The 21770-nt window shown below is 32.2% G+C and overlaps 1 protein-coding gene across 5 annotated transcripts in view; it reads left to right on the top strand.

Moving 5' to 3' along the window:
• The window catches only part of LOC129951737 (mitogen-activated protein kinase-binding protein 1), a 328044-nt gene extending 306731 nt beyond the window's left edge, over positions 1-21313 (top strand). For all 5 annotated transcript variants that reach the window (XM_056064044.1, XM_056064043.1, XM_056064045.1 and 2 more), the window contains 8 exons: positions 3777-3876; positions 10081-10182; positions 10249-10418; positions 10478-10562; positions 10630-10710; positions 10788-10991; positions 11060-11246; positions 16914-21313. In XM_056064044.1, coding sequence (XP_055920019.1) covers positions 3777-3876; positions 10081-10182; positions 10249-10418; positions 10478-10562; positions 10630-10710; positions 10788-10991; positions 11060-11246; positions 16914-17073 — 1089 coding nt within the window. In that variant the 3' untranslated portion in view covers positions 17074-21313. The remainder of the gene's footprint in view (positions 1-3776; positions 3877-10080; positions 10183-10248; positions 10419-10477; positions 10563-10629; positions 10711-10787; positions 10992-11059; positions 11247-16913) is intronic.
• Positions 21314-21770: the final 457 nt, after the last annotated feature.

Raw genomic sequence — 21770 nt, 5'->3', positions numbered from 1 at the left:
TGAGGCGCATTTTTATTTAAATGAAACCATTAATAAACAGAACTGTCGATATTACGCTGTCGAAAATCCACAGAACATCGTCGTGAAACCCCTACATTTCGAACACGTAACCGTCTGGTGCAGAGTTGCAGAGTGGGGGATAGTTGGCCCCTACTTCTTCACCGAAACCGTGAATACAGAACGCTCTGTCGAGATGCTACGGTCGTTTTTGGTACCACAGTTGAAGCGGAGACATAAACTGAATCGTACTTTTTTCCAACAGGATGGTGCCACCTGCCATACCTCACGAGTTAGGTTGGAATTCCTTCTCAAGCACTTCGGCGACCGTTTAATCTCTCACAGTACCGAGTTTCAGTGGCCGCCTCGTTCGCCAGATTTATCCGTCTGTTACTACTTTTTGTGGGGTTATCTGAAGCAACGTGTCTACATCAATAAACCACTCACCTTGGACCAATATTGAGACCGAAATCGGGAATATATCGCTTCAAAAAATTCAAAAAAGTTCTCGAAAATAAAGATTCAAAACCTTCAACTGATTATTATTTGCTTCAAACCCGAAATCGTAATGTCTTAATGCGGCAGTGCTAGGGGTCCCTAAAATGTGTCAGGTTTTTATGCCCAACCCTTTATATTATTATAAATAAAAAGTGAATTAATTTAAAAACCTTTTAAGAACTTTGTAAAAATCCTCCTATAAAAATTCTTAGATGCGTTAAGTTACTGCCAATGTTTTTTTTTTCAATAGTAACGGGTATTTTTTAGACATGATTTTTCGGAGTTGTTCTTTTTTACAGTTGCCAATTGATTTATTTCGTTTGTCATTGCATTGGTTGAAAAGTAAGCCTCCCGGCTGGAATTTATTCAAGCCAGTCGCGTCAGCCACTTTCCCGAATAATTTTTTTTAAACATAATGGCCAACCCATAAGTTTAAATGGTATGTCCGTTCAGCTTCATCTATAAGCTAACCTACGTGCAAAGTAGGAAATGATCGAGAATGACTTGACTAGGGTTGATTTTATCACACTTTTCAGTCAAATTTTCAACCTACAACCCGAAACCTATCTTTAGGAATGACTCAGAAAAGGCTGCAATGGCTTTTAACTTTTTTAACTCTATAAGCTTTATAAAATCGAAAATATTGTGGTTTTGTTATTTGTGAGAACATTGAATTTGTTTTAATTTTCCAGTTAATCATTAATATTTAACGATTAAAGGTTTCATTTTCAAAACTTAAAATTTACTGTCATCCTCTTATATAATTGCAAAGCATGAAATAACTCATGGAAATAAACACTTTGGAAATAAATAGTTATTTTATTAAACTTTCAAAAAATTTAAATAATTCCTTGCGAACACCTACGTAGCACTTTGTTTTTAATTTAATATGTGGATACAGTTTAAGCTTGCTATTTTCTGAAAAGACCTTTAACATGTTAATAATCACAGATTATTTCAAAAAATACGATTGGAATAGGAAATAGGAATGCTGTCCTGAAAAATATATTCATTACTGTTAAAATTTTTCTATTAGATCCGGTTTTTAAGATATACGAAGTGTGTTCAAAAAGTTCCCGGAATTCTTAAATTTCGCGGGTCTGGAGAGTCCGAAAGTCAAATTTTTTGTATTGTGTTGGTATACATGGCCCTAAAGTATGATGCAATTGTCAGCTATATTCCCTGTTTACTTTGTCTGTGGTAGTTGCTAAGGTTCGATGTGTTTTTATGAGCTAGGCGATTTTTGATGAAACTGCTAAATTTTGAAAAAAATCGCATGAACATCGCTCAGAAGCTGTTAAATGAGGTCAACGACGATCCAAGTTTGCTTACAAGAGTCCTAACTGGTGATGAAACATGGGTGTACGGTTATGATGTCGAAACCAAAGTACAATTGTCCACCTATTACCTTGAAGTTATCCGACGTTTGCGTGAAGCAATCCAAAAAAACGCGTAGATTTATGGAAAAACAATTCATGGCTTTTTCACCACGATTAGGCACCTGCTCACTCGTCGTTGCTTGTTCGTAATTTTTTGGTGAAAAACACTACCGTATTGATGCCTCAGCCTCCATATTCGCTAGATACGGCTCCGTGTGACTTTTTCCTGTTACCAGACACCCAGGAAAGGACGGCGTTTTTCCTCCATTGAAGAAATAAAGGCCGAATCGCTGAGAATGCTCAAGGACCTATCAAAAAGTTTAGTCAAAAGTGCTTCGAAAATTGGAAAAAAATCTGGCCTGAGTGTATTATATGTGGGGGGGGGGGGGGTTACTTTGAAGGGGACCATATTGATGTTAACTAATAAATAAATATGTTTTTGAAAAAAAAAACGAAAAATCCGGGTACTTTTAGAACACACTTCGTACCTCTCTAAAAATGTACCAACAAATATAATACCTAATTTTTAAGCTTAGGGTCAAACCCAACATAGTTGGTTCACGAGATAACTTAAAGGTCTTTATTTTACTCTATATGAACCTTTGAAAAATGATAAATGCTCTGCTTTCATGGTTTAAAAAAAAATTTCAGAGTTAATTGTTTGTGTTAAGTCGAACGTCGTTTTATGCAATGTTCTTTAATTTAAAAATAATCGTTTTCAACATAATTTGTTTTCTATATCTTTAAATGCTTTAGCTTTCTTTTACAGTTAATGTGGGACAGGTGAAGTTTTAAAGCTAATAAGGATTTTGTACTGAGATAATAAACCATTTAAAACTAAATAATGAATATAGCGATTTTAAATTTTAAAAATCGGCACGAATTTTTTTGACAAAAAAAAAAACTATTTCAAAATGTGTTAAGTAAGTTTTTGTTTTCGAATTTTAAAAGGTTATTTTCTAAAAAGGTAATTCTTAAATGTCAAATTTGAACTAAGCCCATCAAAACCATACAAAAAGTATACATTTGGTGTCAGATACAAAACCTACTTGACCAGTGTTACAAGTCGTTTATGACCTAGTTGAAAAACTTTCGGTCACAGGAATCAAACGTATAAGGCCCAATATCTGGTGAACCATGCATATAAATAACTTTTTGACTTACTTATTTGCGTCCAAAGTTAACCAGGCTTTCAAGTAACAAGTGTTTTGTAGTCATATTATCTTCTATCTCATATTTCTACACTTTTATTTAAGGATGATTTTGAAAGTTAAATTTTGTTTTTTTTTTTTTGCGCTTCGTCTTCTTTTCACTTTTATGGGGAAAGGACAAGGTTGGGTTTTTAATAGTTTCTTAGAATGAAAATAATTTTCGAAGAGGGAAGTATTATCGTTCTTCAGTTTATAATTGAGAGGTCATCATTCCAAAAGCAAATGTAATTCTCACTAATTGATAGCAGAAAAAAAAGGATTCTCATAAAATAATAACTAAGTTTAACAACAATAACTTATTAGAAAATAAAAAAAACATAAAAGCTATACGCATGAATAAAACTGCCTTATTCAAAAAGAAAAGTCTAACAATGAGCTTAAGCCTTAAATTAAAAGAATTTACTAAAGTTAAACAAACAATTAAACATTTTTATGAAACAGTCTTTAATCAAATATATTATCTGATTTAAACAAAAACAAATATTAAATATTTATAAAGAATGCCGCTACTACTGGAATTGCATACATCTAACACATTATTTGAGTTTTTAACTTTTAATTGTTCTTCATAAACCATTGTTTTGTTATTGTTATGTCATATCTGTTAACTGCCTGTTAATCATTCATTAATCACAATTTTTAATTATGAATTTTTATTTAAATGGTTTTTCTTGAAATATGTATTTTATAGGTTGGTTATCGACCGTTACGTGGTAGTCACAGCATATCAGATCTTAGTTTAGCTGCCAGCTCAGAAAATACTAGAACACCAAATCGTTATATAAAAGCAGGTGAGTAATACAATTAAAATGTATATAAAATAAGAAAATTTGATCATCCTGAATGTGTAACACAATATTATATATTTCTTTAAAAACATGCTGCGCTTTTATGGTATTGAAATGAAAAAAAAAAAAAAAACAATACAAAAAATTCTTAGGATACAAAACACAAACATCTTCCAATATTTTCTTTAATTGTGCTGCCTCGAAATCAGTTCTAACACAGAATTGTAATGTAATGCGTCAATTACATCAAAATTATCCTCCGTATCCGCGCCATATTGGCGTCTACACTGCTACCACCTCATTAACACCATCAACTGTTCAGCATGAAACTAAACAAAAATCGAATTCCTCCACATGTCCCCGAGTTAATAAAAGCAAATCATCCTCTTCCAATAATCATGAAGTGGAAGATTCATCATCCAACTATAACAACACTAGCCAATCGAAGTCCCGCAAGAGTCAGAGTATTCTGAAGAACTATAAATCCTGTCCTGTTTCTCCGGTGCACGAAGAAATCGACTGGCGTAATTTACCGAGCAATAATAAGAACATAATCTTCACCGAACCAAAACGCCATTCGGTGTATTCCGACGATGCCAGGACAATTCTCGACATGATCCACACAGACACTGAACGAATGATCGAGGAGATCACCAAAAAGTACGGTGATCTTGATGAAACTCCAACGAATGTACTATCTACCTCAGCATCTGTACCGCACAATCTAAGCAATACACGTAGCTTGCCTCTGCCCGCTCATCATCATCATGGGGCTTCGGGCAAGAAGACCAAGGACAAAGACTCTCCCAAAGACGAAGATGGTAACTTCAGTTCCGATTCTCTAGAGAACTGCAGTCTGGATTTGGACTACGAACAGAATCACTGCAATGGCCGAAAGAAGAAGGTCTGTAAAAAGCACCAAAAGAAATCTACAACGATACCGAAACGTTCGGTGAGTGAATACTTCATCTACAAGGAGTTCTATGATCAGTCAATTCATCGAAATGTCTCCTTGTCGGACATCCTCAACGATGATCCAACAAGCAAGCCGAGAGAAGGAGAAGATCACCTAGAGGAAGCGAAATTCCTGGAAACACAGCGTCATTCTAGCGCCAGTTTCTTCCTTACCCAATATCCGGACAAGAAGAGTCAGGAGAGCCTGCTCTCGGATGAGTTTGCCGATGGAAGCTACTACAACAGTATGGAGAGTATCCTGTCTGACGAATCGGATTGCAAGAGTGCTCCGCTCGAAATGCTCTTCGACAAGAAGCGCCTTCGAAATCCCTGCACTCATCTTCTGCACGAGCGAGTAATGGAAAATGTGTCGAAGTCCTATGGTTCCAGCCCAAATACATATAGCTCGCTGGACTTTTACATGCAGCAAAGGTCAGTCAACTGCACCTATGAAGCGTTTGATGTATCGGGCTATGGCCTGAACGAATTTTCCGAAAAGACTCGTAGCCAGAATCCACCACAGAGTATCCCCATCCATTCGTCTGAGACCTATCCCCGTCTGTCCGATTGTCTACCGCCAAAATCTCCAACCAACGACGATGATATTCCAACCATGAAATACAAGAACGCTCAATACAATTCGGGAGTGAACAAGAGTTTAAGCAAGGAGTTTGCCTCTGAGAGGCAGAAGAAAAATCCTCTGACGAGTGAGGAGTACGATGATTACATGTTCACTAAGAAGCCGGTCGGCGAAAAACCCCCCGTCCCGGCGAAGCCTCAAAGTCTGATCAGCTCGGTGCTTAGTGGAGGAGCTGCACCACCTTCCACGACAACGACAGCGGCCGTGTCAACAAGTACTCCAACATCGTCGGTGAAGAAATCGTGCAGTTTTGACGTGGACATCAAAGATATGAAAGCTCCTTCCCGAACGGCGAGCGTGGTGCGTAAGTTCGAGCGGAATCTAGCAAAATTTGAACGGGAAAAGCAGCAGCAGAATATGCGAACGAGTGCCAGTAGTGGAGCGCTTAGCAGCAGTACTGGGAGTTGCTTGAAGTCCAGCCAGAAGTCACTAAATGTCGATGGGGGAGCCTCACGTCGAGCCTCTAGCATGAGATCGCGCAGTCGACCTAAGATATCAGTCCGATTCAATACCGTGAGTCAAATCAAGTACACGCCGAGCGATAAGCGTTCTTCGTCCTGCAGTAGCAGCAGGTCAAGTGAGAATCGAACGGACTACGAAGAGAAGTCTTTCGAGATGTACATCTCGGAACATGGCAACGAGAGAGACAACAACATGGACAGCCTCAAGCTCTACACTAAACCCCCGCCATTAGTGGACGAAGTCCAAGACGACAAAAGCAAGAAGAACTCCCAAAACGAAAAGACTTATGTCCTGCAACCCTCGCTGGACAACAACACCAGTAACCAGTGTCGCAACATAGCCAAGAAGATAGACATCATAAATAAGCTAATCGAAATGGAGGAAAAAAAGCTCGAACAAATCCGTCTAGCCACCGAGAACCGGATGAAGCCGTTCGAGTGCAATTCCAAGGAAAAGGGCTACGTCAAAAGTCTTACTATGAATTTCGATAAACTAGCTCGAGGCATCGAGCGTGATATTGAGACTGAACAGAACCGTATTGGTTGTGGTAGTGATGGTGGTGGCTGTGAGTACAGTAAAATGACAAGGAACATAAGTCTTCCAGATGTTTTAGAAAGCGTTAAATTGCAAGCTTACAATTTCATAACGACGAGTACTGCTACTGCTTCGGATGAACACGAGAGTGAGAAAATTCGTAATGACTGCGGTGGCAAGGACAAAGGTTTGAAGCTGAACTTTCAAAGTTCAAAAAACAAAATAGATTCGAGTGTTGTTCTTCTTGTTATTCTTCTTCTTTTGATTGATTCATTCATATTGTTTCTTCGGTTTCTTCTTCACATTAAGTTTCTTCGGTTCAATTTGAGTGAAATATTTACTATATTATTTATCACTGTGTTGTTGTTGTTTTTTGTGATGTATATTTTTTTTAATTAGAAAACGATTTGGAAAATTGGAAAAGTTATTTTAATAAATATTTTCATTTTATTTGCAACGAAAACAAAAAAAATTGTTTTAAAGGCACTTTTTTTAAATCTTTCCAAATGATAATTTTTCTTTATGTGTTCCATAGGGTTAAATAAATTGATTTATTTTTGGTTAAAATTTCTTAGAAGAATTTAATTCCTATACTAGACACAATATATGTAATTTGTATCTGTCAATTTGACAAATGTCTGTTTGCTTTGGTGGAATGTGGTAAAAGAATTGGAAAAGATTACTTAAAAAATATTAGTAATATATTTAGCCATGTTTCCTTGAAACTTCTTTCTATCCCCATGCATTAAAATAATTTATATTGAAACGTCAAAAACATTAAAATAAATTATCCAAGTCATAACGTAGTTTTTGACAATTGACAGCAAATAATTGTTAATCAAAATAAATTTACAGATCTGGGTTTTTCGGAAAATTTTTACTTTACTAGAATATTTGTTCATCAGAATAACTTAACAGCTGTCATTTAAAAGTACATAAACTACGAAACACAATATTGTTTACAAACTACTCTTTAGGCAAGCTACAAGTCCATCACAATCCTTATTCCTTTTTTAAATTTGACAAGGAACCCTTTTACACAAAACATCAAATGGAATTGTGCAGAAAATAAGTAAATTACAGAGTAACAAAGCTCAGCTTACACTTGAATAATAAAACATGATCAGCTGTCATTTTGACATAAGTACACTTGACTTCATAGTTAGGAAGATTTTTCTTAACTAACTTTCCAGTCAACTTGCAATAAAGTTGCCTTAAATGGAAGGCAATCAGATACTAGAAACTTGCCTTAGCTTAAAGTTCCTGAGTCGTCTGAGCAACCTGCCAATTGAGAATGAGTACTGATACGTCTTTTGGGTCACGGTTTTTACGTTTATAATAAACGAGGCGAAAAGAGAAAGCCATGAAATGTTTTTAAACAAACCGTTTTGTTTCCAGACGATTTAGGAACAACAAACTCTTTTTTAACAAAGGGAACTGCTTTTTAAAATTGTTTAAAAGTCTTTTAAGTTTTCACACCGCAAAATATTTACTGCTGATAAGGTTACATGCATAACCCTGGTTTCTTGCATTACATAATATGAAAGATTCTCTCAAAGAAGTTTGTTTTTACAAAGTAACCTGGTAATAAAAAGTTCCGATCGGATTCAAAAATCTTCACAGTTTCCTAAAAAAAATGTTATATTCAGTATTTTTCGGTAAGGACTTGACAACTTGTTCGATGGGAGAACGTATGTTCGATTTTGTTTGGGTGTAAACCAAGATCTTAAAGCCCAAGTTTTGAGAACAATGTGGATTTGACAGATTTGGATCGTTTGTTACTAACGCCTGAACGGCACTTATATTTTTGACACTTTCTACTAACCCCTTTTCAGACTTTGCTTGTTCGTGTACTATGTTCAACATTTAGATCTTACAGAATAAATTGACAATTCCTGTTCGATGATAAGTGAAAGGGTTGCGTTCACAAATTTAGTTGTAAGTTGTCAAAGTGCTGAAAAGTTGGCCTTTCTACATTAAAAATTATTAAACCGGTATAAAAAATGTTCAACTTTTATTGAACTTCAAAACTCGAAATCAATCTTTCTTAAGCCTAAGTTAGAAATACTCAAAAAAATTGTACCATAATACTCTGTTCAACAAAAACATCAGTACAGTGATGATTGGACTTTTACTCTGATTGCTTTTAAAGCTCTGACAGGGTTTTATTTAAAGAAAACTTAAAAATTCAAAACCTCAATAATAAAATCCACTGAATAAGTCCTTTGATTGTAATTGCAAAAGTGATATTAGTAACTCTGTTGAGATGTAAATAACAAGCACACGATTGCAATAATAAAATCCCATTAGCAGTGGGATACAACGGTCATGTTGGGGGAACTAGTTTTATTATCAGTGGCTTTTCATTTTTTCAGTAGCATTTTTCCCGACGCAGTGTAGTGAAAATACATGAGACGCCACTGCTTTCGAAAAAGCTCGCCCTGAAGCCTGTTCAAAACATTGTTGATAATTTAAAAAAAGCATTTTTGTCGTTCTTAAACCTTAGTTCTGAAATATTTCCCAACTCCTTTACTGATTATAAATTAATCAATTGCAAATCCAGAAATACAGTTCTCAACTCAAACACCCAGACTACTTTAAAATTGTAATTTCTGCGCCTTTTTGGATAACGTAAAAACTTTTTTCTGAAATATTTTATAAATATTTCAGGGCCCTATCTCTAATACTTTCCAAAGCCTTTAAAAAGAGCTTCAGTATTTTCTGTAACGATCGTAAACCCGTTTACCACAAAATTAGTTTTTTTTCTCAATTTTGTTCCTTTAAATCTTAGTTTTGAAATAAAAAATACATACCTAATCCCCCCCCCCCCTAAAAGAGAAAATACTGTTAAAGCTTTGACTTCAATTCACTTAATTTATAAACTCACTGCAACAATTTAACAACAGATCTGTTTATATTTATTGTCTGTCATAACATTTTAAAAAGTGGTATTAACACCTTACCTAACCTATTGTGCATCGTGATACAGTCATATTAATTGTTTAAACTTTATTCTTACGTTAATGTCTATAGGTATAGCTAACCTGATTTATTACCAACCAAACATTTATTTCAGAATGGAATGACTGGACGCCGACGTTGCTAAAGTTTCAGTAATAGCAGAGTCGTATTACCTTTGATTATACGAGTACAATCAAACTTATAGCCAATTATTCAAACTAGTTTTAGTGAAGTTAATACGTCTTCCACGGTCCATTTAATTTCAAGCACATACTACCTATAATATTATTTTTGTTATTACCTCGTGCTCCAATCGTCTTTTGTTTGATATTACGATCGCAGTTCATTAAATTAAGTAGGTGTGATGTGGTCATCTGAATCTTTCTTGAATGAGAACTGGTCGCTCAAACATGACGATGTACACGAAATAAGTTTATAATTTTCATTATTATTCTAATTTTGTTGTGAGAATCAGTTGGATTTTATTTATATTTATTTTTTGGCTTTCAAAAAAATATTGAAACAAAAACCAAAATTTGTTAAAAGCACTGAAATTTTCAGTTACAACTTATTATTTCGTTAAGTTTCTTTATTAAATTTTCAAAAAAAATATTGTTTTATAAATTTATTGATTGAATTTTTGTTTTGTTTTATAGGATCCAACAATAAGAACACAATAATGCCAGTTCAAATTGAAGATTCATCAATACGACGTGCATGTTCTTTGAGTGATCTTCATATGGGAAATATGGGCAAGAGTAAGTTTTTTTTTTAAATATTTTTAATTAATTTCATTTAAACAATTTATCTTTGATCAAATATAGGTCCTAAGTCCAATGGAACACCTGTACAACCTCAACAAAAGAACGGATCAAGTTATAGGCCCAGTCCAGTTTCACGTTCGGTTAGCAAACGAAACAGCCTTCAAGGACCTAAATCCCCTGGAACTAGTTTATCAACTCAAAGTGGTTCAATGAATGTTCTTAATAATGCAGTAAGTTCTTTTTAACAACCACTCTAAGAAGTAAGAATTTATCATTATTTTCCTTGCAGAGCGATTCGGATCCTGAAGAGACACTAAGAGGTGGATCATCAAGGCCATCAACCCAAAGTCAAAGCAGATCTAATGGTCCAATTGGTAATTTTCACTACAATCGATCCTGAAAGCAATTTTAACATTATTATTCTTTTTCTTAATAATTTAGCTGCCTCAAGACAGTATAACAACAAAGCAACAACAATCACGTCTAGTCGACGCAAAGGTCTTCAAAGTTCATTTAACAATGGTAAAAGTTCATAAAACCTTTGTTTACTTATTTGTCCTTAAATCTAATTCTTTGTTTTTATGTTCGGTTTATTGTAGGATCAGGACAACAGGATGATTCAAGTTCAGAAGAAACACCAGGTACCTCTTCGACACATGGTAGCAAACCTGTTGTGCCTCCACGTCCTAGAAATTTATCTCTAGATCATAAAAAAGCTGTTATGAATAGTCCAAATGTGGTTAAATCTCGTGGTAATTTTGAACCTGTAGATTTTCCTTCCCGCGATATAGATCAATCTGATCGTAAGTTATTTCTAATATAAATTTTAAATTTAAATTTATTAATTTTTACCGTCTTTTGTCTCTTTTAGCAAAATCACAAGTGTATAATATTATTAATAAATTATACACTACAACTACTGCTGCTATGCAGCTGCATGCAAAATTAAAAAATTGCGAAGACTCACCAACGAGTACTGGCAATAATAATTTAATGCTAAAGGAATTGGAAAATGCTGTGATTATGACGCAACAAATGTTAACCAACATAACGAATAAGTAAGTTCAGTATAAGAATTATGAAAATGTTTTCAAGTTACATAGTTTACTTACATAAGATGACATAACGCTACTAGTCTCAATTTTCGTTTTATATCGCTCCCTAGGTAAATTTTTTCGGGATTCATTGTGCACAAATGTCTTAAGACTGAAACTGGTCCACATCAAAATACAAGTTTTTGACGTATGAATTTTTTACCTAACGTCAAATAATTAGTTAAGTTATTTAAAATCCTCTCCCTAATGTTTGAGCTTCTTAAGTTGTAGTTTTTCTAAGTTTCGCCTAATTTAACTGCATTGCAGAACGTCTCCATCCACTCGTTGTACTTTATTTTTTTTTAACCTAGATGGCATGAAATCCATTCGGTTGACAGGAGATGTAAATCCCTTCGTATCACACTTATGTATATGAAACAAATATTTTGACAAAATTCAGCTAAAACCGACATAACGCTTAGAAAAAACAGAGATACGAAACACAGAGAAATTGTATGATCAAAAATAATATAACTTCGTTTAAAAGTCCCAAAAAAGATTGCATATTTTACGGCCAATTCGTTGACAAAGCTCTAGTGGTTTATTGAAAAATTAAAACTCGGTTGAGTTTTAAATCATACTTAAGTTCGCGAGCGTAAGAATTCTGATTTAGATCTCAGTCTGAGATGAGAGTTCGATTTATTAGACTTTTGAAAAAAATTCTCGTAAAATCGGTTGTCAGTCTTATTGTGAGATCTAATTACGGAGCTTTCGTTTGATATCGATTGTTTTATAATTTTTCGTTTTTAAAAACGTTTCGTACCAATAATATGGATCATTAAATTCGAAAAGTGGACGACATAAGGTTTCTGACCAGTATAAGCAATAAATCTGTTGGTATTGTTAACATTGGCAATTCAAAGCGACATTACGAAACAACTCAGCAAAAAAAAAAGTAAAAGTCATGTTATTGATAGTTTCTGGAAGCAAGTTATCTTCTTCTAGCAAAACTTGTAAACGACAAAATCAAGAAAGCACTTGTTGTTCATAACAAAAGAGCGCAATGTACTAGCTCTCGCTTTTCTTAAAGATGTTCTGAAATATTTAAATGAGCTTAACATCCAGTTAAAAGAAAAGGGAAATTAATATATGATATGAACTTATTCATTTCCCAACAATTCTTGAAAATAAAAAGAAGAACTCCGAAGAAGAAAACATTGCATTGTTTTCAGTGTTTGCTGTAAGATATAAAGATTTTGCAGAGATTGGGAAGCTATCTCAATTCCTTAGATTGCCTTATGAAGTCGCTGCAGTAGCAGAATGGACTGAAGCGGCTGCGAAGTTATTAGATCTTTCAAAAGCTTCATTACAATAGAAATTAATTGACCTTCAAGAAGATATTTCCGTGCAAATATTTAAAGCTGCATGCACTAAAAAGTTTGGGGTTAACATGTTCCAGAAAAATATCAAAATTGTAAAAAACTAGCCACCAACTTGGCTACTATGTTTGGCTCGTCATATATATGCGAATCGTCTTCTCAAAAATTTATTTTTTTAAGAACAAATATCGTTCGAGATTATCAGACGAACACCTTGATGACACTCTTTGTATTTCTGCTCCCCGCGTGAACCAAACCTGGCTTAAGGCATTTTTATTTAAGACAGTATATTAATCGAAGCAAAATAAAAACTACAATTTTTTTTTTGACCTCGATTAAAATGTTTTCAACTGTACCTAGACCCCACTTAAAAGAACTTGCTGACCCCTGGTATGGTTTTGGTTTAGCAATGTTTTCAAGTCTTTGAACGATTTAATGAGCAGGAAATATTGTATTATTAAATTTGAAGCCACCGAATTTGTGTAATGTGTAATAATAATAAATTGTTAGAAAACACATTTATGAACCTACAAGTCCAACTCACAACAAAGGCTAAAAAAATACATAGAGAACATAAAAACCTTAGACAATAAGTTAACAAATAACTTCATATCAAACGTGCAATATATCCATATGTAGGCATATCGTTTATTTAATTAATTCAATTCGTCTGTGTGGATATTATGTCCTTGAAGCTATAATGTTGATTTAGTTATACTTTGTGTTGAAAAGGGTTTCAATAGAAATTACACACCAGAGTAAAATCCGTTTTACTGTCATTACCCGTGTTTTCTTAGAAAATCTTTCGAAATCGAAATAAGACAGTAGGATTTTACATGAAGAACAAAAACAATATCCGCAGTATAAATACTACCAATAAAAGTTAAAGTAGAATCTTACTACGGAAGAGTTTTTGACATTTATACGAGTCTCGAATAACTCGACGACGATTGATATTGCATTTGCATCTCCATGGCTGTGTTCGTTGAATAGTTGTGCATTTGGAATCATGTGATTTCCATTGGGGAAAAAATCAATCTGTTACTGTTGATATTATTTAATTTTATTAATTAGAATAGACTAACAGGGCTTATTTTGCACCAAACGTTTATCTCAGATTAGATTAAATAAATCTTGTTGGCACAAGAAGATTTAAAAATAATTATGTTTGACAGCATTTTCTAAGATGCAAATGGCGTTTTGATGTTTCTTATGAAGTGGAAGTGAAATAGTTTGATTCGTGTTAAACAAATAAAACTGATTAGTTCAGCACCATATACCTACTACTCCATATGCAATTTTTTTTTTTTTTTTGATTAAACCAAAATTATATTTTTTGTACACAAACATGCACATAATCAGACCATAATGCATTATCTGTAAAACCAACTCCTCCACACAGGTATTTCTTCACAAATTTTGACTCAACTCCAATCGAATCAAGCTCATTTCAACTCGATTCAGGTATATACAGAATTTAAGGCAAGCTTCAAGTTGGCTTCAACACTACATGTTAATGTAGTAGTCTACGAACAAAACCCCTTCTAAATGAACTTTTTTTTTATAGAATCTCAATGTCCAGATGTTTTCTTACCATTTCTTCTTGAAAATTGCCAATTTTTAGTTGTTTTTTTTTTTTTTTTTGTTGAAGTTGATTTTAACTTTTGATTTTCACAAAACTTTCTTCTATTTATGTTTTTTTTTAATATTCTGTCTTGTCTGCTTTCAGTTTTTAAATACAATAATATTGCTTCTGTCGATGGGTTTTCTTGGGAATTTTCTACTGTACTATTTATAAAATGTCAAAAAAACACCGGAATGAATGTTTTCCCAACAACGGGCGCCTTTACCCTCGCCACGGTAACTTTAATTCTATAAACGTTCCAAGAAAGGCATAAGCCTGTTTTTGTAATTTTTGTAACCTTAAGTTCCGTGGAGAGGTTTTACTAAACCTACGATCTTAAAACTCAATAACAGATTTGTTAAAAAATTCTTAAGTTCTAAATATTTTTAAAATCAAATTTTAAAGATAGAGCAAGAGTTATTAGTTCGAGCCTTAAATTGATTTTAGAACTTTGTAAAGAAATTGGTTGTTAAAATGTTAACTCAACCTTAAAACTAAATACGATCAAGTCGTAAACTGATGGGTCGAAAACAACTGAAGATACTTGTGCTTGTCTTTAGGCTTATATATCAAAATGTATATTTTGGAGATTTTTTTTCAAAACTTTGAAGACGATTATTTTGGAAGCGTCCTAGAGCATTGAAAATAGCAGATTCGTAATCTAAGGAACAATACCTCTCCAACGATATTTTCGATGGGACAGTACATTAGCATTTTACAGGTGGAATTTAACTCCATGTAAAAATGCGCAGAGTTATCTTAAAAGACACGTCAGAAACCTAAACATTGCCAATATGCAAGTAAAACAATGACTCACTACATTGTTACCTGAACCTCTGACTCTTTTAAGGACGCCCTTAAAAGTCAGATCTCTATTGTGGTAAAGGAGAAACTGATCAAAAACATGAACAACTTTGAGTAGGAAGCTATTAGATCAAACCTTGGGAACTATAAATATTAACGGAGAAATAATCTCACTGGTCACTGCAAGGTGGATACACACATTAGCATCGGATTATTGAAGAAAAGGCACCAAACCATTCCTTAAAGGAGAAAAGAAATTCTGCTTCATTAAATTTTCTTAAATTTAAGTTTATGGAACTAATTTAAAGGGTATATATTAGAACGTGTATTCATCAGTTCCCCCATTAAATTATCCATTAATTCCTAATAGATCGTTAGATCGGACTTTTGGAAATAGATACAAGTAAATCTCCTATTCACTGTTTGAAAAATGTGCATTTTAGGCAAATAAGATTGAAACACGTTTTGACAACATTGAGCCATAGTTACCATGTCTTTGAAAAAAAAGAATTTTTTAGAATAAATAAATCTTGCATAATTTCTTCTGCACTTAGGTTAGGTTAGGTTTAAGTGGCTGCGAATTCAGAATCCACACACTTAGGGCAAAAGAAAAGGCCAATTCTGACACCACATGAATCTAGAGAATTACTACCAATCCCAGATGAAGTTTGCTTCTTATTGAAAGAGCAGGGCAAGTGCAGAGGAGGTGAGAGATTGTTTCCTCTTTTTTCTCGTCCATACAGCTCCTGCAGAAGTCATTTGAGGCTACACCAAGTCGTATTGCGTGTCCCGTAAGGACACCTATTAGGCTAATATTAAGTTTGCTTTGAGATTACAATTCTTTAGAGCGCTTTAGGTCCAGTAAAGGCCATATGAGTTTTGAGGCTGCGCATGTTGGTAAATTGTGCCACCTAGAGTTTGCTATCGCAAAAGCGGTTTCTATTTCGGCGCTACAATTTCCTGTGATGTCTCTGTGGCCCGGCACCCAACAGAGTTTAATGTTAAATTACTGCGCAATCTCCATAAGAGACAATCCACAATCGAGGGCCGTTTGAGATTTGGTTGAGACACCATCAAGAGACTTAATAGCAGCCCAACTGTCAGAGAAGATGCGGATATCAGAAGTTGATATCACGTTTTCTCTTAGCCAGGAGAGAACCTCTTTGAACGCTAAAATTTCCGCTTAGAAGGCGCTACAATGATTAAGGTGGCGGAATAAGATGCTTATAATAAGCTCTTATCTGAGTACACTCCGCTACCAACTCCCTCATTTGTCTTGGACCCATCTGTATAAAAATAGATGCTTTTGTCATCCAGGAGTTTTTTGTCTTCCCATTCATCTCTGGATGGAATGGATTCCTGGAAGTTTTTTTCCAAATTGGTGTTTTGGAATAGTGTAGTCTATATACTTTGGTATAGAACCAAAGAGGTTCAAATTAATGGAGTGTCCTACATTGTTGTTGGTCCATTGAGATGAGGTGTTGAGTCTTATAGCTGTACTCGCTGCCACTTGTTTGATGAATATGTCGAGGGGTGTCAAATGGAGGAGAGTGTCTAACGCTGCTGAGGGTGTGGTTCTTAATGACCCGCTTATGCAGAGACATGCAGTGCGTTGGACTCTACTGAGTTTGTCGTAGTATGTGACTTTCTATTCTGCACTTACATAGTTACTTTTAACTTCGATTTAAAAACTATTAAAAAAATCCTTGCAAGAATATTACTTTTTATCAAAAAGTAATGATAAATTGACAATTTTGCACAGACCTACGAATTAAACGTTTTTTAGAATTGGGTCTCACTGACTTTTACTTTCTAGTTTGAATAATAGGATAACATTTAAAAAATAACACCAATATTTTATCATCATTTTCTTTTTTTTTACAGAAACGATAAAAACACATCGCAAAATCTTTCGTCATCATTTTCCGGCAATGAAGTTAATCTAGAAAATGGTGATTTTCTAACAATGGTAAACAATTGTGCCGATCTACTGAGCAATGTCCGAAGTAAGCACAAACCCGATGACTGTGAGAATAACTCCTAGTGTGTAAAAAATTAATCTTAAGTCTTTATATAGGTATTAAAGTAAATTAATTAAAACAAAAATAATACAATTAATAAAATAAAATACATTATAAAACTAGTAAACTAACTAATAATATTTTTTTGATTTTTTTTTCATTGTACTAAAATTATTTTCTAGTTATGTAAAATGTTTGGTCTTTTGATTTATGTTTTTTCTTCTTAGAAAACAAAAGCAAAAACAAGACATACGTATTCAAATAAGAGACTCTGTAATACAATTTAATTTCTTATTTATAAAAATTTAAATAAAATCCATTACAAATATGTAAAAGACATGGAATGAAAAAAAGAAACTAAAATTTTATTAAAATGTATAGAACAATTATTATTAATTATATAAATATCGAAGATAAATAAGCTTTTCAAGTTGTGTCATTTAAATAGAAAAAAAGCAAACAAAAAAAAACATTTAAATGCGAAATGTATATCGCCCTTTTGTTGGTGAAATTGAAAAGCAAAAGCCAAAAATATAAAAACTGCACGATAAGCTTTTTTTTTAAAAAAAGAAAACATAATAATTATAAACAAATTAATGTTTTTTGCCATCGCTTTTTATTGCGATAAAATATGTTTCCAAATCAACTATTAGATTTTTAAAATTAGAAATCTTTCAAAAAGCATGCTTCCATCAAAGAGAACTGCAATTTTTATTCAAAAAATATAATTAATGAACAAAAAAAAACAAACAAACAACAAATAAAATAATGTGGCAAATTAAATTAAATTTTATTCAATTAAAAAAAAAGAAGAAAAACAAAAACATATTGCTTAAAAAATACATTAATTCATGTGGCTTTCCAAATAATTAAATTAAAACAAAAATAACACACAAAGAAAACTAACTAAAATGTTAACAAATAAATGCTCTTAATATAAATATATATATATTTCTATAAGCAAACCATTTAAATTAAAATAAAAGCAAAAGAAAACAAAAAACAAAGAAACATTTTCAACATAAAAATGCAATATTTATTAAAAATTCACATTGAACTGGATAATAAGTGTATTTATATTTATTATAAAAACATGATGCGAAATAAAACAGAATTTAAAGCTCATTAACAAAATAAAATGTATTAATTTTTTTTTCTTAAAATATGAATGTAATTTTATGTGTATTATCAAAGAATTGAAAAACAAACAAAATAAGTATGAACGAAGCCAAATGCCCTACGTAGTTATGAAATTTATATTTAAAAAAAATATTCTCACTCTTTTTTTATTTAACTTAATCTTTTAAAATTCTAGCTAATGTTAATTTGAATTTGAAATTATTTATCAAGCTTCTGAAGACTTTGTTGCTCTTTTTTTTGACTGCAAAGTAAAACTGCATTACTTTTGTAGGTCCTTTTTCTGAGGACTTCTCATTAATTAAGTTTGGTCCATCATAGAAGCCATAATTGTACGAGGCTTCTTTACTTTAATAGCTTAGATCTAACTTGAAGTGCAACAACTGTTTTATGTTGTTCATCGATGTTTACGGTTTTCATTCAGTCAAATATCTCTTTTTGCAACTACAAACCATTAGTGTCAGCATTCATTCAAATTTACTTAACTCAAGAGCCTGATTCCCCAAATAGTTCCACAGTATTTTTCTTTGATAAAAGATAATTTACGAGTTAAAGTTAGAACTTACATATATGTATGTACCCGTACTGCTAGGAATGCCAATCAACTGTATTTAATCATTATAAGGGTATTCATAACCCCGTTAGTTCGCGCACAATATATACCAAACAAAAGTATCCATAAATGTCTACGGTTTCATAACCTGTTTGTTTCGACTAAAATTTTTTTTAGGCGTTTTTGGACTTTTGTCCTTAACTTCAAACTCAATTAAATGTAGGAAATCAATCCACCTCTTGACTTGTGTTCTTCTTTAAACGGCTCCACTGCAATTGACACTAAATATACTAATTATTACGATAAGTGATCTTGTTTATGTATATCTAAAACCTTAGAAGCCATAACTTCATTTCCTCCAAATCCTAGCATGAAGCATAGCCAAAATAAGTTCCATCATAAAAAAGATGCATGCAGAATATTTAAGAGGTTGTAAAGTACCCAAAAATGCAGGTAGTACTATGTTACCGACTAATGATGCCTTAAGCTATAAGGCAAGATTTGTTTACAGAACTTATGATATTGAAAATGACAAAGCTTAGGCTGGGCAAAAATGGGAATATAAATCTTGAGGTGACTCGAAAAATATTTAGAAACATACAATAATTTGTAATTGAAGGTTGCACCTTTTAATAATTTCTCAAGTTCTTTTAAAGTCTTTAAAATAGTATCCATATGATTGTAAAGCATTTCGCTAAAAGCTTTTGTTCGATGTCATGTTTTTGAGTTGCAAAAACGTAAAGACTTAATAAGAATATTTTTCTGTGGGAAACCAAAAACCGCATTGAAGGAACTAAATATTTTTCAAAATTTCAAATAACTGAAAATCCGAGACTAACTCAAAGTCTCTCGTTCTTAATTTGGCTTTCCACTATTTATCATTCAATAAAGGCTTAAGATTAACCGCAAAATTTGGTTAGAAAAGCAGTTGATAGCTTTTTTCTTGAAAATTTCCAAGTTGCATTTATTGGCGATTTTGTATTATGTTTGGTATCTCATCAGACCAACTACAGGCATTACTGTCTGCTTCTAGTCAGAAGCTTCTGTTGCCTTACATAACCTACACTAATCTGCCTATAGGTTTGTTTTAAGTATCACAGTCAGCTTTTCGTGGATCTTTGATAATCGTTTACTCAACTTTTTAGACCAATTCATAAATAGAAAACCTAAAATCCAACTTTAATTATGCGAAGAACAATACACACGCTTTTATCTTAAATACCTCGAATCCTCGATGATTTTGAAGGTTGTGACCCAAGATTAAGCTACAACTTCAAACATACTCGTATGTATATGAACCTAATTTTTAATAACATCTCAAGACCCAACATCTTCTTAATTTGGAGTTTCTTTATCAAAACAGATAAAATTATAAACATTACAAAAATCAAAATGGTCCTCAAAAGTAATGCGGTTTTCAAATGCAAATATATCTTCTTTTTTTTATTTTCCTCATTAAAACTTTATGTAACTAAATATACCAATGTTAGTTGAAATATTTTAAAGAATATCAATAATTTAATAGAATATACAAATGTTTCATATTTTCTCTAGTAAAATGGTTGTGTTTTAAATAAAATTTTGTAATTATATTTTCTAAAGATGGTACGTGTTGAATGTTTAAGAGGGCATATTAAGCTTTTTGTCAAAAAAAATTCTTTTAATTACTATAGAATAAATAAAAACTAATTAGTCAAACTAGAGACGAACTCGTATAAAAAAAACAACATCGAAAATCTATTGACATCTTCTGCAAAGCTAAAATGTTGCTCTAAATTTCAATAGAAAATCTATAAAATAGCGATTTAAAGTGAACCTAATCGAACAATTAAATGGTTCTAAAAGGATCTTTTTCAAATCTTTTATTAACGTACCTTCTTTTACTTTTCTTAACTTTAAATTGATGTACTCTGTCGTTTGTGTTTTAAAAGCAAATAGAGAGCAAAAGACATCACACTGTACTTAAAATTCTCCAAACATATCCCTAAAAATATCTTTTTTGTTTTGTTTTTAAAATAAAAATATTTATTATGATATGTTAAACTTGAGTTTCGTCCTGTTTTAAATCTGTCAATGGACTTAATACATTTGTTTTTTAAATTCTTTAATGAATTAATAATATTCTTAATTAAATATACAATTAAACAAAAGATGCACAGCACATCCGTCCAATAAAAAAAAAGAAAACTCTTTAAATTCTTTGCAAAATAAAATAAAAAGCTTCAAAAATAACAAAACTTTTATTTGTCAATATCAAGTTGTGTTTTAATTCTTTTGTTTTAAATTTTTTAAATATTGTTGTTTAGTTTTAATGCAAATATTTTTATTATGTATGATGATGTGTTGATATTTAAATTTGAATGCACACTTTTTTAAATTTGTTATAATTATATTGTTCTTTATTTGTGTTGTAATTTTGTGCCAAATAAAATATAAATAAACTTATGACTTTGGCGGGAATCAGGGATTGATTTGGGTAAAAATTTAAAGCAATTTCTAATTAAATTAATAGATAAAACAAATGACTGGTAATGAGTTACTAAACAAAAATAAGAAAACAAAAAAAAAAACAATACTTCATTAAAAATAACGCTATCGCAAATAAAATTAATATACTTATGATCGTAGTTATATACATTTAAATCAAATATTTAACTTAACAAACAAAACAAAAATAATAATTTTATTTTGTGTATGCATTATGTATGTCGATGTATGTGAACTATTGTGTTATACATTGAGTGTTTATTTTTTTGTGTTGTGAAAAATAAAAATTAAATTAAAACAGAAAACAGAAAACAATTGTCTTCAAATACAGTTTCAAAAAAAAAAAAAAAGATATATAAAAATTAATCAATTGTAATATATTTTCCATTTATATATATACAACAACAAAACTTATGAATCATTTTAGTTTTAATAGTATGTAATAATCATTATACGATATAAATTCAAAATTCAAATAATAATATTATAATAAAATTCATTAATTTTTATTTTTTCAAATTATGAATAACATAAAATAAAAAT

Source organism: Eupeodes corollae, chromosome 3, assembly GCF_945859685.1.
Source record: "Eupeodes corollae chromosome 3, idEupCoro1.1, whole genome shotgun sequence".
In the NCBI taxonomy this organism is placed as follows: Eukaryota; Metazoa; Arthropoda; class Insecta; order Diptera; family Syrphidae; genus Eupeodes; species Eupeodes corollae.
This window is presented reverse-complemented; position numbering and strand designations above follow the sequence as displayed.